The following is a 17,667-nucleotide window of genomic DNA, read 5'->3' as shown; positions in this document are numbered from 1 at the left end:
TATAATAAAATTAGATTTCAGTGGGAACACATTTCATTTTTTAATCTGCACTATTTCAGTTTAGAATGTGGTAAGGAGGTCTACATGCATAATCTAGTTTAAATTTGAGTAAGAGGCTGTTTTGAATATTTATAAGATTAAATCTCTTATGTCATTCTATCTGCATTTATTAGGAAAAGCACCTGTTTTAGGGTTTTACTGCTGTGAACAGACACCATGACCAAGACAACTTTTACAAGGACAACATTTAATTGGGGCTGGCTTACAGGTTCAGAGGTTCAGTTCATTATCATCAAGGCAGCATCTAGGCAGACATGATACAGGAGGAACTGAGAATTCTACATCTTCATCTGAAGGCTACTAGCAGAATGCTGACATCCAGGCAGCTAGGGTGAGAGTCTTAAGCCCATGCCCACAGTGACACACCTACTCCAACAAGGCCACATCTACTCTCCTAGTGCAACTCCCTGGGCCGAGCATACACAGACTATCAGAGCACACAAATCTTTGAAAAAGAATATTGAATATTTCTTCTTACTACTCTGGGGATTGAACTCAGGACTTGTTGCTTGCTGAATAAGCTCTATTCTACAGCCTTCATATGGAGGGAAGGGTAAACGGTGTTTAGAGAAGTTTCTTGATTTTTCTCTAGTTGTATGTAGCCTTTTACTACTGTACATATATATTTTTTGACTAGTATTGTTGGCCATTAGTACGTGCTCATTTAAAAATAGATAAGTTCCTAGATAGTAAAATTGTTTTTATACATTGATGTGTAAATACACTAGTAAACACTTTTGAATATAGGATGTCAATGCTATGTGTCTAATCATTGAAGGGCATTTTTGTTCCCTTCAAATAAGATTTTATAATTAGCATTTCTTCTAATATGCTCTAAGCTTTTCAAAAAGGGAAGACTCTCAGAATCATCTGGTAATTAAAAAAAATTTTTTTTAAGAATTGTGTGTGTGTGTGTGTGTGTGTGTGTGTGTGTGTGTGTGTGTGTGTGTGTAAGAGGATAGGTGGACCTCACAATGTGCCTGTGGAGGTCAGAGGACAACTGTGTGGATCCAGGGATTGAACTCAAGTTGTATAGCTTGGCTTATCTACAGTTTTATCCTCTGAGCCATCTCAGCAGCCCAAATTTTCTTTTTTTTTTTCAGTTTTAACTACTACAGTTTCATGATTACTAAAAGTATATTATTATACTTGTTGGGTGTACATGTAAGTTAACATTTGTTTTTACAGCATAGAAACTATATGGACACATACACACATACATACACACATACATACATACATACATACATACATACATACATGGAATAGATTATTGATCTGTGGTGGAAGAGCAGGCCATGGTAAACATACAGCAGTTAGAGGGCATCTTGTGGCAGGTGGCTCTTTCCTCCCAGCCGTGGGCTCCGTGACCATCTTATAGGCCTGCAGGGCTGCTCCTTTCCATGGTGTGTTGTTCTCCTTTGCTATGGGACATATTTGTTCTACACTCCTATACCTTTTAGCCATGTTTGTAACAAGAAATTAATGAGAAAGAAAATCCCTCATTTTGAGTAAATGCAATTTTCTTGGTAAGTTTTCATTAGGCTTAGCAATGATACATTATAACATAGGAGACTTTATAAGAGACTTCCCCGTAACCTATAACCTGAATTCTCCTGCTGTGAGTTCTTGTTACATCAGACTGAAATTGCCTTGTGTGTCTGCTAGCAGTACATTCTATTTTCCTCTTTCATCTTATACAGATTGGTTATTTTAGTCAAAATTATTCTTTTCTTCTTGGAACAATTTTAAGAGAGATTTGGCACCTGTCATTTCTGCCTTTGAATTGAGTCCCTTTTTACTTTCTAACGCTAACTTGTTCATCTGTTCATTTCATTTGTTGACCTTTATGTATTTTCTTTTATCTTCTCATCACATTTAAGTTAATACAGGTATTTCTACATTATGTTTTGTCATTGGGGGGGGGGGGGGGACGACAGCATTTTCTTTAGAGAGAATCATCTTTTTAAAGTTGTTCCAGAGCGCAGAGACATTTCTGAATCATACCATACCTAAAAGTGCTCCCTGTAAAGTACAATTTGTACTCCACCCTCTGATGTCTTAAACTCTAGGCTGAGATAAGGCTGTGCTGTGTTTTCTTTTGTCCAGGCCTGAGCATGTGTATATGTTCTTAATTTACATTTTATGTGGATCAGTATTTTGCCTACATGCATGTTTGTGCACACTTGAATGCCTGCTGCCTGTTGAGGCCAGAAGAAGGTCTTAGATCCCCAGGAACTGTAATAGTGAGCCCACTATGTGTGGGTCCTGGGAATCGAACTAGGGTTCTCTGAAGAATATCTAGTGTACTTTACTTTATTTTTTATTTTATTGTACTTTTTGCAGAGCTATGTAGAGGCACCTTAAGATTTTTGCTGGCTGTGGTTTTGTTTGCTTAGGTTCCCATTGCTTCTCAGTATGATGTCTCGAGTTCAGGATTTTGATGTGGATTTTTCAGCATAGCCTAACTATCAAAACCAACCAACCATCCCACCAACCAACCAAACAAGCCAAAAAAGCCTGGTGTGGTAGGTGGGTTTTTATCACATGAAATTTCTCTCAATTTACTATGGTTTATTCCTAGTGAGTACATCTAAAACAGACGGTCTATGAACTTCTCAGGATCCAAAAGATCATTTCAGGCTTCAGGAGGTCAAAGTTATCCTCATAATACTAAGATGTGATTAGTTGTTTAATGTGTTGACATTTGTACTGACACTATAAAAGCAGGCGTAAATACATGTTTTGTTTCCCTGTGGTTATAGCACCAAAGTAAACTAATAGTTTTCATTGCTGTACACTTAGAGTTAAAGAAAATACTTCAGATTTCACTTTCACTATTTTTTAAAAGACTTATCTTTTGAAATTACGGGTATGTGTCTACATATATGGATATGTCCACAGGGGTATAGGTTTGTAGGTTTTTGTAAACTCCCAAAGTAGATGCTGTGACTTGAACTTGGGATTTTTGGTAAGAGCAGTCTTTTATGAACTTTTAGCTGCTAAGTCATCTTTATAGTCCTCTTTTTATTAATTTTTTGAAATCTAAGAAAATATGTTCATGAAATGTCTATTTTTTTGCTGAAGAATACAACTGGCAAACTGTCACCATTAAATTTGGATTTTTGACAAACATTCTCAAAATGATTAAAGTGAACCTACCATTTAATTTGATTTTATTTGTTATGATGAAATAAAGTTAAGCTTTGAAGCATACATTGTTAACAATTTAAAAATTCTTACTTGCTTAAGTCTGATAACTTCCCAATAGGTAGACTTCTCTGAAATCATTAGTGATACTAGTAAGTGTACTTTCTGCAATATTTTAGGTCCGTTTTAACATGTAAGCACAGGTTAATGACAGCTCTCTTATGAGGTGTTTGGAAGTTCAGTCCTTCATAAGTGCAAAAAGTCAGGAAAGTCAAGCGTTTAAACAACTCCCTAAAGAGCTGGTACTGGGTAGGGTTCAGGATTTATGTTCACAAGCTCAGGCACATCTCATTAAAATTTTAAATAAAAAGGTTGCAGGTGAAGAATGAGTTGTGGGGTTTTTTTTGTTTGTTTGTTTGTTTTTTGTTTTTGTTTTGTTTTGAGACAATTTTTCTGTGTAGCCCTGGCTGTCCTGGAACTCAGTCCATAGTCCAGGCTGACCTCAAACTCAGAGATCTGCCTGCCTCTGCCTGTTGAGTGCTGGAATTAAAGGTGTATGCCACCACCAGTCTTTGAGTAATGATCTCTTTAAGTTGTCAACATTGATTTTCTTTTTATTTAAACAATGGGCTTTGGCTGTTTGAATTTATTTAGTATTCCTACTATACTTATCAGTGGTAATTATATTAAATATATTTTTCTACCTCTGATCTTATTTCTTTTTTCCCCCTTCCTGATTCTTTTCTTTCTTTCTTTTTTTTTTTTTTCTTCCTGTATTTGCTTTTTAGGTGGAGTCTTTCATTTTGGACCAGGATGATTTGGAGAATCCAATGCTGGAAACAGCTTCCAAGTTGCTTCTGTCAGGCACTGCTGATGGTGCTGACCTCAGGACAGTAGATCCAGAGACACAGGCTAGACTGGAAGCTTTATTAGAAGCTGCAGGTATGCTATGTATTCTTTATAATTATGACTCCTTTGTTATTCCTAGCAGGACATATTTTGCTACTTAACTGTTAGTGTGCTACTCTATGTTTTATGTAAAGACCATTCAATGTATGAGTATCTGCATGTACACCTGCATGCCAGAAGAGGGCATCGGTTCCTATCACAGATGGTTCATTACAGATGGTTGTGAGAAGATGGATGTGCTTGCTGGGAATTGAACTCAAGACCTCTGAAAGGGCAGCCTATGCTCTTAACCGCTGAGCCATCTCTCCAGCCCAACCATTCATAAATATTGATTACATTTCAACCAGAGTGTCATTACTGAAAACATTTCCATGATAGAATTCACTATAGATTAACATTGGTAAATTTAAATAAAGTTTAAATTGAGTTAAAATCAATGTAAAATTTATATCCCACTTTTTAGCCTTATCAAAAAGTTTTTATATACATGATTTTCAGTACTTAATAGATACGGTATTGGAATTTGCCTACCTCCTAAACACTCAGAATTATCATGGCCAGACCAGTGGAAACTAGCAATTCTCCTATTTATATTCACAGCTAGTGTGTTGCTTTCTTGTCTTCTGCTTGTACCATACTTGAATAGGTCTGCTTTAATACTCTGTTATTTTACTTTATTTTTGGGGAGTATTTTATTTACAGTACAGATGTCATTCCCTTTCCCCATTTCCCTTTCCTAGAACCCCGTATCCTATACCCCTTCTTCTTTTATCCTTTTATACCATTTGATTACATGCGCATGTATTAAAGTCAGTTCTAGGTTGAGGGTCTAGCAATACAACAGATGCAAATAGTCGAGGAACAAACAATACAATAAACACAAATAGTCAAAGGAAAAGCAATGCATTAAACCCAACACTCTGTTCTTACATTACTACTTTTTCCCTGAAGATGTCATTGTTCAAAATGGGCTCGTGACTACTAATAATCTAAGTAAAGTACTTGGGAAGCTGAGGCAGGAGGCTTGCTACAAGTTCAATTTTGTTCTAGGCCTGCCTAGCCTAGCAAACCAAAGAGGCCTCTAGGCATAATGCTATCTATGTAGTGTTCTTCAGTGTAAGAAAATTGTAATTTGCTTTATTTGGAAAATACATTAGGTAAGATTGAGTGAAGCATAGCTTATTTACATTGTTGATTAAATTATTAACTAATAAACTGTATATTAATATTTTTAACACAGCACACATGAAACTAGGTTAGACTTTGGAGTGACTTTACTTTGACCTTATGCTGGCACAGCCTTCCCCCATGTACAGTGCAGGCTGTATTCTTAAACTGTTATTTTCATAGAGTGGATTTTATTTTCTCCATAAGAGCATTATTTTAATTAGATGATTATGTACATAATTTCTTCCTCATTATGAGTTTTACTTCTCTCCTTCATTCATTTCTTTTCCTTTTTTTAAAAAAAAAAATAATTTTATTTTGTTCTTTATGTGCATTGGTGTGAGAGTGTCATTCCCTGGAACTGGATTTATAGACAACTATGAGCTGCCACATAGGTACTGGGAATTGAACCCAGGTCCTTTGGAAGACCAGCCAGTGTTCTTAATCGCTGAGCCATCTCTCCAGTCCCCTTCTTTTCCTTTTGAATAAAAAATTTCACACACACACAAAAATAACATAACAAACCCTCTGATTGTGATGTTCAGCTTCAGTAAGCATCAGTACATGGGTAGTCTTGTTTTATCTTTCACTCATTACAACTCTGTTGATATTCTCTTTTTAAAAAATTGGAAGTTAATTTATACTTCATTCAGTTTTTGTTTGATATTTATGTATGTATGTATTTATTTATTTATTGTATATGAATACACTGTAGCTGTCTACAGACACATCAGAACGGGGCATCAAATCCCATTACAGATGTTTGTGAGCCACCGTGTGGGTGATGGGAATTGAACTCAGGACCTATAGAAGAGCAGCCAGTGCTCTTAACCACTGAACCATCTCTCCAGCCTGTATGTACTAAGTTTTTAAGAGATGGTTATATAGGGATTTTTTTAAATATATTTTTTAGTCCATTGCTTAAAGCAAAAGTAGACATTTTCCCAAAAGTAGAATATGCTGGCTCTCATGGAATCATCAAGCCAAAAATTTTTCTAGAACTCTTTTTTTTTCCTCTGTTCTCTTCTATATTGACTTTATTTTCTACATGTGTTGATAAAAGTGAGTAGGTAGTTCATGATTCAATACCTACAGCTTTTAACAACCTTTAAACATAAGTCCTTCTCCCAAAGACTTGCAGATATTTCAGAAAAATATTTGGCCTATCTGTCCAAGCATAGGCTAAAAAGACCTAGACCTGATACCAAAGTGTATAAGATCATGCATCCAAGAACATACGACATGGATAAAACTTTTAGGTTTAAGGAGTGTTATTTACCTAAAGATTATAGACAGATATTTCCAGTATAGTATACACAGATTTAGTAACCTAAGTTTTGCTTTGTTTCCATTTGGGTATTTCCATATTGCTGTGAAAATACTGTAACAGGAATAGGCAAGTTATCTACGGCGGATGGTAAAGCCTTTGCAGACCCTGAAGTGCTACGGAGGTTAACATCGTCTGTCAGTTGTGCGTTGGATGAAGCTGCTGCTGCACTTACCCGGATGAGAGCTGAGAGCACAGCAAATGCAGGGCAGTCGGACAAGTGAGTGCTTTGTCTTATGCTCCATACAAACATGACTTTTATAGGAATGAAAATAATGAATATTTGTTAAGCTTTATATCTATTTAGCATGATAACTTCTTTGTATGTATGCATAAAAACTCATACCTGTCAAATTGCAGATTTTTTTTTTCCGTAACATCAGTTGTATAAGTAAGCTGAGAGAGATATCTTCAAGTAGGTGAATAAGCCCTTTCCTCCCTAACTTGCTTCTTGGTCATGATGTTTGTGCAGGAATAGAAACTCTTGACTGCGACAATTTGTCTGTATTGCTTTTTATGTATTAGTGACTGCTATTCTATCAATTGTATGTATTACTTTTTCAGTTCATTTGTATAATTTAGATCATTTTAAAGGATCAGGTTTATTATTTGTTTTCTTGTAAAATCTTGTTTCTAATAATCTGAATGTCGGGCCAGGAGACTTTAACTTGGGTCTTATAATTCCTAGTATTATTAAGGATTCAGTATAAATATGTTAAGGTTGTCTAGTGCTATAAAATGAAAATCATATTTCATATATAAAGTCTGGATGTGTTATGGAGCAGGAACAAAGCATCTGAAGAAGTATGGTTAGTATGGTATAGTTTTCAGTCCTTACTGACTTCTTTCTTTCTCGAATTGAACATAAAGCTATGTGGGGAGATTGGTGAGGACATGAGTGTTACTACCCAAAGCACAAATAAATCCAGGCATAGGAAGTGGGGATGATAGAATTCCCAGAAGTTTGAGGGCCCACTAGCTTGTCATATTTCGGTGAACAGACTTTGTCTCAACAAGGTAGAAGAGCACTGATCCTGAGTCGATCGTGGAAGTAAATACTTCCCCACTTACTCATTTACTAACATTACCTGCTCCCTTCTTGTGTCTGATACTCTTTTATAGATGAAAGAACTCGGGCAGGCTTTTATAATTAGTAGGTGTCTTACATATTTTATGAATTTTTTTAATTTCATGTAAAATTTCTAGCAGTTGAATAATCTGTTTTTGTTTTAATTTTTATTATATTTCACTGTTTGTTACATTGTACATAACTGAAAACATTTTAGAGCAGTGATAATTTTAATTAGATGACCTGAAAACCAGTACTTGTATGATGCAGATTTTTCTGTCATCCCCTGAGGTGATGATTTTCTTTGCTATTCTTGTTGTAGCCGCAGTTTGGCAGAAGCCTGTTCAGAAGGAGATGTAAATGCTGTGCGGAAATTACTCATTGAAGGTCGAAGTGTGAACGAGCACACTGAGGAAGGGGAGAGCCTCCTTTGTCTAGCTTGTTCTGCTGGATACTATGAGCTTGCACAGGTTTGTGCTAGGAAATACATCTTGAAAAGAATTCAGTCATTTACTAAGAAAAGAATGAATTTTTTGTCCATTAAGCTAATTTTAGTACATTGTTATTTATAGGTTGTAGATTTTTAACTTTGAGGAATGTTATGAGTTTATGTAGGTATTATATAAATAAGCATATTGAAAAGATTATTAAGAAAATAATCTGACTCCATTTTTTTTCTTTGTCAAGGTTTTGTTGGCAATGCACGCAAATGTGGAAGACAGGGGAATCAAAGGTGACATCACACCTTTAATGGCTGCTGCTAATGGAGGACATGTCAAAATTGTGAAGTTGCTGCTAGCTCATAAAGCTGATGTCAATGCACAGTCTTCAACAGGTCATGCATGCTTCTTTTCCACGTTCATTTGCTTGTAGCATCCCTTTTCATCATAGTTTCTTACAAGATTATTCACTCCTAAAGATTTAACAGTTCCTTAGTTTCTTAGAAGTACTGTATATTTGGATACGTTTCTATGAAGTTTAAGTATACAAATTTAATATAATTTATATTAATATGTAATTATATATTATAATTAACATAGTTTATAATAATATAAAGAAACATCTCCTGTTTTGTTTATGAGATACTCTGAGGTTCTTTTAAAATGTATTAAGCACTCAGTTTGAAAGAGTGTTCTGTAGTTGTGGAAAGGAATGGTTTATATATCTCAGAACCTGGTTTCCTTTTTATTACAAGTGAAGATAGGGAAAATAGGATGAACAATAAGGACTTTTAACATCTCCTAATTTTACTAAATTGTGGCCAATGAAAAAAATTATAAAAACATGTCCAATGGTCCTCAATTTTAGCATAAAGAATTTCCTTTTTCTCTGGAGGTAGGGTCAACTCTGGGTCTAACATGTATATGAAATTGTATTTTTGAGTTTTCTTCAGATTTAAAAAAATCAAATTCAGTTGGGTTTTAAAAAAAAGTCTACATAATTTTCCTTTTTAACTTTTTTACTACCAAGTTGGGTCTCTTTTAACTTGGGGAGTTTTTAATCACTAAGGAGGGAATCTTTTGCTCATTATTTTGTCTCATGCCTGTTGTCCTAGGACATGGGAAGCTGAGCCAGGATGATTCTGTGCATTGAGCCTAGCCTGAACTTTAATATGTTTCAAAAATAAAAATATGAATCATTTTAAAATTATTTGACATTGATCAGTTAGTATGTGGGTTATGTATGATAGGTTTTGGGTATGATAACATTTATTTAAAATAATGCTTTATGAAACATTTTTCTGATTAAAGTTAAGTATAACTTACCTCATTTGGGAAGGAAAAGGTTAATTTCAGGAAAGAAAGTCATAGCTCATTTATAATTCTCCAAAATTTTTTTTCCATTTCCCTTCTAAACCCTCCCATGTTCCTTTTTTGCCACTCACTGTCAAACTGACAGCCTCTTTTATTATTGTTAACTATATATCTATGATATATAAATATGGCTTACTGAGTTCATTTACTGTGGGTTGTGTGAATATTAGTTTAGCTGTGCACTTGCTGTTAGATAGCCAGTTAGAGAGCTCATCTTTAGAAAATGCTGTTCTCACTATCAGCAGTCATTAGTTGCCTACAGTTCTTTGTCTAGGGCTGGAATTCTGTGAGAGTCTTTATTTCAGTGTTAGTATGTCTATTAGAATTATTGTCCAGGTCTTGTTTAGTTGGGTTATCATGGGTTTGGCTTCCCTGTCATCTCTCAGTTCTTCAATCTTGATAAGTTTATCTGATTTTTCTATAATTTGACATATACTTTGTTTCTGTTGTTTCACGCTACAAGGGATTGGGCTTAGAATCTTGCATTTACTAGGCAAGCATTGACCAAATGAACTAAGTCCCAGGCCTTTTACTTTGTAAGCCAGGCACTAACCAAGCTTTCTAGGCTTAGATTCTGTTTTCAATCCTTTTGGTTTAGCCTTCTGATAGTTGGGATTATAACCCATACCACCAGGTACAGCTTGATAGTGTGTTTGAATAGAAAGGGAGGATAGGAAGTACACTCAAGCAATGTGTCTGTTTAGTGTTTACTATGGATACAGTTTTCCACTTCTGCTTTTGTAATGTAAATTTGTTTCATGCAAAAAAGGTTTACATTTATTTTTATTTATGCGTGTGCATGCATGCATGCATGTGCCATGTGCATATGGGGAAATCAAAGGACAACTTCCTGGAGTTAGTTCCCTCCTCCTCCTCTTCCTCCTCCTCTTCTTCCTCTTCTTCTTCTTCCTCTTCCTCCTTCTCCTCCTCCTCCTCTTCCTCCTCTCCCTCTCCCTCCTCTTCTTCTTCCTCCTCCTCCATATGGGTCCCCAGGATCAAGCTCAGGTCATCTAGCTTGGTGGTGTGTATGTTTGTTTACATGCAGAAGCATCTTACTGGGCCAAGGCGTACATGCCTGCTTTTGTTTGTATGTCTATGAATGATATTAACATCTTTTCATTGTTTTCCTACCTACACAGGCAACACAGCCCTTACCTATGCTTGTGCTGGAGGCTACGTAGATGTTGTAAAGGTGCTCTTGGAATCCGGTGCTAGTATTGAGGACCATAATGAGAATGGTCACACACCTCTTATGGAAGCTGGAAGTGCTGGGCATGTGGAAGTAGCCAGATTGCTGCTAGAAAATGGAGCTGGCATCAATACGCATTCCAATGAATTTAAAGAGAGTGCCCTTACGTTAGCTTGTTATAAAGGTATTGTATAAATCTTTTCTGAAATAAAATAATGAAATTAAAATCAGTTTCTAAATATAAAGCATAGTATATAGTGTCATTAGACATAAGTTTAAGTTTGTTTAAACTGTTTTATAACTTAAATTTAATATTGTATAGTCTCAATATTGGAAATATTGTCAAAGAAAGTGACAGTCCATCTCTTTTATCAGAGAAAGCTGATGATTTTAATGTGATTACACTTTTTGATGGTTTGGCATTTTCGAAGCATTTTACCTTGTACAAGAAGGTATATGATAATTAAATGACAACCAATCTGAAAATATTACTAATATGTAATATAGATTCTTAGGTGAGCCAAGTATGTCCACCTACAAGAACTGAACATTAAAGATTTCTTAAAAGAGCCAAAGAGTTACATTTTTTATACTCCATGGGTATGACAAATAGATTGTTATAAAGTGAGTTTTTCTTTCTTCTTCTTTTTTTTTTACTTTAAGGAACTTAAAAATGAGCCATGCAACTTTGTGCCTGTATGTGTACCATGCCACATTTAAAATAAAACACCATTTAGTCATGATCTGAAGTATTATGACAAAGGTTTGCAAGTGCAGGAACAAAATTTAAGGAGGCACTCCCCTTCAGGTCTGCTACTCTGGATAAGCTTCTCATTGAGTGTCTGCTTAACCTTTTCACTCTGATCATAGTGTTTTTCCTTGCTGTTTAAGAGTGGTCAGGATCTTGTAATGACTTTAGAACCCATTTCCTTTAAAAATAAGACCCAATGATACTGATATGTGTAAATCCAGCTAAAATTTAATTTTTAATTTTGAGTATGAAGTTAGCAGATTTTCATGTAGCCAGCACAATTGAAGTCACTTACTTTCCTATCCTGGTTGGTAATTAGGCACAGGGCCTTTTCTTTATTAAGGATTAGAGGAGTTAAACTTTGGGAAGTTTGATTGGATGGCTTCATACAAACACTTTTCATTACTTACTCCCAGCTGGCAAGAGCACTTTTTGGCAGCTCTTGTCTCTCACCCTTTGTTTGTAGTCTACTTTCTAAAGAACATCTAAGGTTGAGCTTGCAAACTTTAATAATTTGAAGCTAGCTAGAGAGTACCTTGAAGGGATCAGTGAACTCTGTTAGCTTCTTTTGTTTCTAGTGGAATTTTCTGAGAGTCTGAAAGAGAGAGAAGGTATAGATGCAGACATGTTGTATATAGTGTGCTTACTGTCCTGTTTTGTTTTAGCGAGTCTAGGGCTGTATTATATTTTTTGGTCTAATTCTAGTTGATTACAAATTGGCTATAACTCATTTCATATTACTCTCTTACATAGTATCCAAAGTACTGTATATGAATTGGTCTACTTTTTAGTCACTTGTTGACCTGAAATACAGAGTTTCTTTGAAACTCTGCATTTCTATCATATATATGTGGTAGTAAAAGAATTCATATAATTAAATAATGTTTTAGCAATATTTTCACAAATGTGGTTTACAAGTTACAAATAAGATTCCCTTCAAAAGTTTGTTAGTTGTTGTAAGGTTATGCACTTGGTCTCATAGAGATAATAGCTTCAACGGTTTTCATCCCAGGCTGCTACTCTTGACAAATAATATAAAATATCTCCATAGCTAAAGAGATGGCTCTGCAGCTAAAATGATTGCTGTTTTTACCAAGGACCTGATTTCATTGTGGATGCACCTGCCTGGCAGCTCACAACTCCAGTTGCAGGGGACCTGGTAGCTTCTGCTGCTCTCTATGGGCACTGCAATCAGAGTACAGACACATAATTGAAAATGGCAGAAATCTAAAAATAAGTAGTGTGGTAGGGACTTTTTTACAGAAAGATCATCTGAGATGTTGGGATGTAGCATCTTTGTTTATCCACACCAAAAATGATATATCACCTTTTTAAGAATAGTTTTTGAAAATAAATAAGTAATCCAACACAATTTTGATTTAGGACATCTAGAGATGGTGCGATTTCTTTTGGAAGCAGGCGCTGATCAAGAGCATAAAACAGATGAAATGCACACTGCTCTAATGGAGGCTTGCATGGTAAGATGGATAAAATACACATACGAAGTAAATTTTCATACGAGTGGGAGTGGGAGAGCTACTGTGAAGTAAATAGCCTTTTTTGTTTTGCAAAAGCTCTATTTTTTCTTTATTGTGAAACAGAACCTCAGCTGAACTGTTATTTTTAAGCTGGTGGTGATGATGATCACATGTTATCCAAGCATTTAGGAAATCAAAATAGGAAGATTGCTGTTATTTTGAGACAAGGTTGGGGACTATATAGTGAGTACCAGCTCAACCATGGTTACATCACAAGATTCCATCAAAGTATAAAGAACTGCCAGACAAGATTTCTGCCTTCCATCCCAGCAGTAACAAGGCAGAGACAGTGGGCCTATATGAGTTTTGGAACTATGTAGAAAGGACCCTGTCTCAAAAAAGCAAATGTATGTATGCACATGCAAACATATGAGCACGCACACATCTTTGAAAACAAAATATGAAAAAGAATCATACAAAGTTTGTCCCTGAAATTTAAATTATGTTAATACTCTTATAAATTATTGCATCTTAATTTATAGTCTTCACAAAAGAGATGTATCTAAAAAAAACCAGTATAGGAAGATTTATGAAAAATTTTATACAGTTGCCATTTAGTATTTGAATTATATTTTGCTTTTTTATTGTCAGCCCTATGTTTGCTTTAATCAGTTTCTCTTTTGAGCATGCATAAGTTTCTTTGGAACTTTTGAGTTCCTTGTCTGGTGGTCTTATGAAGATCAAATGAGACCCCTCACACAGCAACAATATTGACGTTTTCAATAATCTCCAATAAGGAAATTCAGTCACTGTTACTACCTTATACCACAAAAATACACGGTATTTAGACAAAGAGGAATTTTCTATAGATACATGTATTAAAAATATCATAAATAAATGGAAATATTTGGGCATGAATCTCTGATACTCAGTCTCAATAAATTAGATAGATACATAGATGGATGGATGGATGGATGGATGGATGGAATCAAAAGATGTATGAATAGATGCCAGGTGTTTGGAGATCTACCTAAAAACTTGAATCTCTGAGTTTGAATTTATGGAAAGCATTTAAAACCTGCTAAAATAGTAATGTTACTTGGAAATAAGGCATTAGAGTTATCAGGTATGTCTTGTTCTAGGCCAGTGTGGATATGACTTGCAGAGCAAGGTAAAATATGTATGAGGGAGTAATGAAGGATTAAAAGAAACTAGTTATTGGAGAGAAAAAAAAAAAAAAAAAAAAAACAGACCAGAAAGGAAATTCTCAAGTGGTTGCCAGTAATAAACTACCTTCTTTTCTTTTCACTTATGTTAAAATAACCAACAATAAAGGAAACGTGCACATTACGTTTGTTCATTTAACACATGGTACATTGTATTCTCTACTGTTTGGGAGCCTGTTTTCTGCCTAATCAAAAGCTCACCTAAGAGCTTATGAAAAATTTGTGTTTCTGTATCTGATCTTTGTCACTTATCAGTTAATTGTCCACCGTGCTCTGCAGGCACTCTGTGGCCTTAGGTTTGTTTTCATTATGAACTTGCCATCGCTTTCAGGATGGCTGATAAGTGCTTCTTGGTTATAGGTATCATTCTTCTCTATTTGCTTTAAATCTTCAAGCTCCTATTTTTCAGTTCTGTAAGCTGAAAGGGTACTGGTAACACATCATACAATTACTGAAGTGTCAGATGTAGATTTGTTCTTGTGTGAGTGAACATCAGCAAAATTTAGTGTATGGTAATTGAGAATTTTTTTTTTTTAATTTGAAGGTTTCTTTTATGGTGCTGACTTGATTTTATTTTTAATTGCTTATAAATAGGACGGCCATGTTGAAGTAGCTAGGTTGCTTCTTGACAGTGGTGCGCAAGTGAACATGCCAGCTGATTCATTTGAGTCACCATTGACCTTGGCTGCATGTGGAGGACATGTGGAACTTGCAGCCTTACTTATTGAAAGAGGAGCTAGTCTGGAAGAGGTCAATGATGAAGGTTATACTCCTTTGATGGAGGCAGCTCGTGAAGGACATGAAGAAATGGTGGCATTACTTCTAGGCCAAGGTAAGCACATCCAGCAAATACTAAATAACAAACGTGTAGAACACGAGTCTATGTTAAGATTGAATTTCTGCACTTTACCTAAGAAGATACACACTGAGCTATTGTTCCCAAACTTCTACTTTGTCTGCTGTAAAATGACTCACATACGCTTTTAAACAAATGAAGCAGAACTTTCTTCAGTGTAGAACTTCCAATATCGTGAGCTATGAGAAAATAAAAGAACAAACAAAAATCAAGTTCAAATGAACATTTTTCTTGAAGCCTAATGTAATGAGGGAGTTTTTTGAAGGTGGAAGACTTGCCCATAAGTAAGTGTGTGATGGAACTAGTGCCTGATGGAAGAGTATGGCAAACCCAGCTTGAGGTTTAATTCATGAATGTGTACAGCATGCCAGATGAGGGTTACACACTTGTAATCATAGTGCTTGGGTACTGAGTCCAGCCAGGGCTCATAAGGAGACACTATCTAGGGAAAAGAAAATAGCACAGAAAACCAACAAATGCCAGGTACATCAGAAACTTTCTCATACCATAAGGAACTTGTGGAAAAAGTAAGACAGTCCTAGTAGTATAAATATCTTACACTTAGACGATAATTGCCCATTGGATTTACAACCTTATTTTTCATCCAGTAGTTTTTTGGGTTTTTTTAACTTTGTAAAATCTGATCCATTTAATACAAAGGGCAAATTTCTTGTTTTTATGTATAGTTTCTTTTGACTAGAACTCTTAAAGTACAGATTTTGAAAAAAGGATTGTTTTAAATGTGAGTCATTTGCACTGCATGGTAATTCTGTTACTTTAGTCAGTTTTGTTTCTGTGGGGGTGGCGCAGGAAGCTCCTACAACAGTGCGTGTCATGGTACTAATTAAAATCAACACTGGTGTGGTGAGAGTAATGATGGTAATGGTGTTGCCTATGGTAATTCAATTAAGTGAATTAACCTCAGCTTGTGCAGCTTTATGTAAAATGATGCTGAAAATAAAACCTACATAAGGCCTTAGGAATATGCTGCTCGGGGTGGAATACTTAATGTTCTCAAGGACTTGGGTTTGGTCTTCACCCAACAGCATACAGTTGCCTAATATGGCAGGCCATGGGTTCATTCTCCAACACTGCCCCCCGCTCTAAATTCAAATAATGTATATAAATGTATCTTAACAGTCTGTACTTTAAGTATTGTTCAGGAAATAGTAATGGCTTAATAAATGTTAGTTACTGTGACTGATTGATATTGTATCAGTGTCTTTATCATCTATCCTCTTTATACAAGGGAATTGGGTAATATGACTCCTTTTAGTCATTACTGGGACCTTTTTAAACAAATATTCCAAGTGCATTTATCAAATACAGAATAAGTGAATGTACATTTTGTTTTTATTTTTTTACTGCCAGGAGTAGGGAAGAGACCTCTCTCTCTCTCTCTCTGTCTTTTTAAGATACAGTTACATTAAAAAACAACTTCCTTTAAGCAGAATCTTTATTTTAGGAGCAAATATCAATGCACAGACAGAAGAAACTCAAGAAACTGCCTTGACCCTTGCTTGCTGTGGAGGCTTTCTGGAAGTGGCAGACTTTCTGATTAAGGCTGGAGCTGATATAGAACTAGGCTGTTCGACCCCTTTGATGGAAGCTGCCCAAGAGGGTCACTTGGAGTTAGTCAAATACTTACTAGCTGCAGGTATGCTTGCTTGCTTGCTTGCTTGCTTTCTTTCTTTCTTTCTTTTTTTTTTTTTTTTTTTTTTTTTTTTTTTGCATTTGGGAATATATTGTATAATGTTAATAAGTACCACAGTATCCAAATATGTTTTATGTGTTATGGTACACAGAATATGTTTTGAAAAGATAGGATATGCTTTGTGTATGTTCTGAATAACTACCTGTCATAGGCAATACTTGCAGTTTTCACTTGAAGTACTTTTACTCTTTTTTTCTTCTCCCGCCCCCCCAAAAAATCACTTCATTTGTGGAAGACATGCCACTCACTGTGCATATGTTAAGAGGCAGAGGACAACTTGTAGGAGTTAGCTCCCTCTTTCCTCCATGTAGGCTTGGGGACCAAATTTGGGTGGTCAGGCTTGGCAGCAAGTGGTGTTACCTGCCGAGCCATTTCTTGCAGATTCCCCTGCATCCTCTATTAAGGAGGCTGTCAGTGTGCTCATTCAGACATGGGCATGGGTGTTCTGTCTGACTCAGGAGATACTTGTGGGCTTTCATGTTCATTTCTAACTGTTGCAGGAGCTAATGTTCATGCAACGACAGCAACAGGAGACACAGCTTTAACCTATGCCTGTGAAAATGGCCACACGGATGTAGCAGACGTCTTACTCCAGGCAGGTGCAGATCTGGTAAGCTTTGTCCCTTAAGTCTCTATCTGTAAAAGTAAGACGAGAGTTAGGCATCTTAGTACATTCCTTTTTACTCAGAGGCAAAAGGAGAAAGATACCTAAAATTTTAAGGCCAGCCAAAGGTACCCGAGTTCAAGGTCTCTCTGCAGTAAGTGGTAAGACCCTTCCTCATCAGACAAAGCCAAGAAATCAATTCAAAGGCATATTTCTCCTAACTTTGTTAGCTTTTTTCCCCCTTGATATTATTTAAATTTACACAGTCAGGTTTTTTGTTTTTTGTTTTTTCTTTTTTGCTTTTTGTTGTTATTTAAATTTATATAGGTTTTTTGTTTTTACACATTAGTCTT

At 35.7% G+C, this 17,667-nt stretch overlaps 1 protein-coding gene across 8 annotated transcripts in view; it reads left to right on the top strand.

Moving 5' to 3' along the window:
- Ankrd17 (ankyrin repeat domain 17) overlaps window positions 1–17,667 on the top strand; it is a 137,724-nt gene that overhangs the window by 59,726 nt on the left and 60,331 nt on the right. For all 8 annotated transcript variants that reach the window (XM_034509368.2, XM_034509367.2, XM_034509364.2 and 5 more), the window contains exons 2-10: window positions 3,999–4,152; window positions 6,677–6,833; window positions 8,005–8,152; window positions 8,370–8,517; window positions 10,636–10,869; window positions 12,820–12,914; window positions 14,735–14,972; window positions 16,462–16,653; window positions 17,211–17,320. In XM_034509368.2, the coding sequence (XP_034365259.1) occupies window positions 3,999–4,152; window positions 6,677–6,833; window positions 8,005–8,152; window positions 8,370–8,517; window positions 10,636–10,869; window positions 12,820–12,914; window positions 14,735–14,972; window positions 16,462–16,653; window positions 17,211–17,320 (1,476 nt within the window). The remainder of the gene's footprint in view (window positions 1–3,998; window positions 4,153–6,676; window positions 6,834–8,004; window positions 8,153–8,369; window positions 8,518–10,635; window positions 10,870–12,819; window positions 12,915–14,734; window positions 14,973–16,461; window positions 16,654–17,210; window positions 17,321–17,667) is intronic.

The sequence above is a fragment of the Arvicanthis niloticus genome, chromosome 7 (genome assembly GCF_011762505.2).
Source record: "Arvicanthis niloticus isolate mArvNil1 chromosome 7, mArvNil1.pat.X, whole genome shotgun sequence".
NCBI classification, from domain to species: domain Eukaryota; kingdom Metazoa; phylum Chordata; class Mammalia; order Rodentia; family Muridae; genus Arvicanthis; species Arvicanthis niloticus.
The sequence above is the reverse complement of the archived record's forward strand: the minus strand, read 5'-3'. Positions and strand labels throughout refer to the sequence as shown.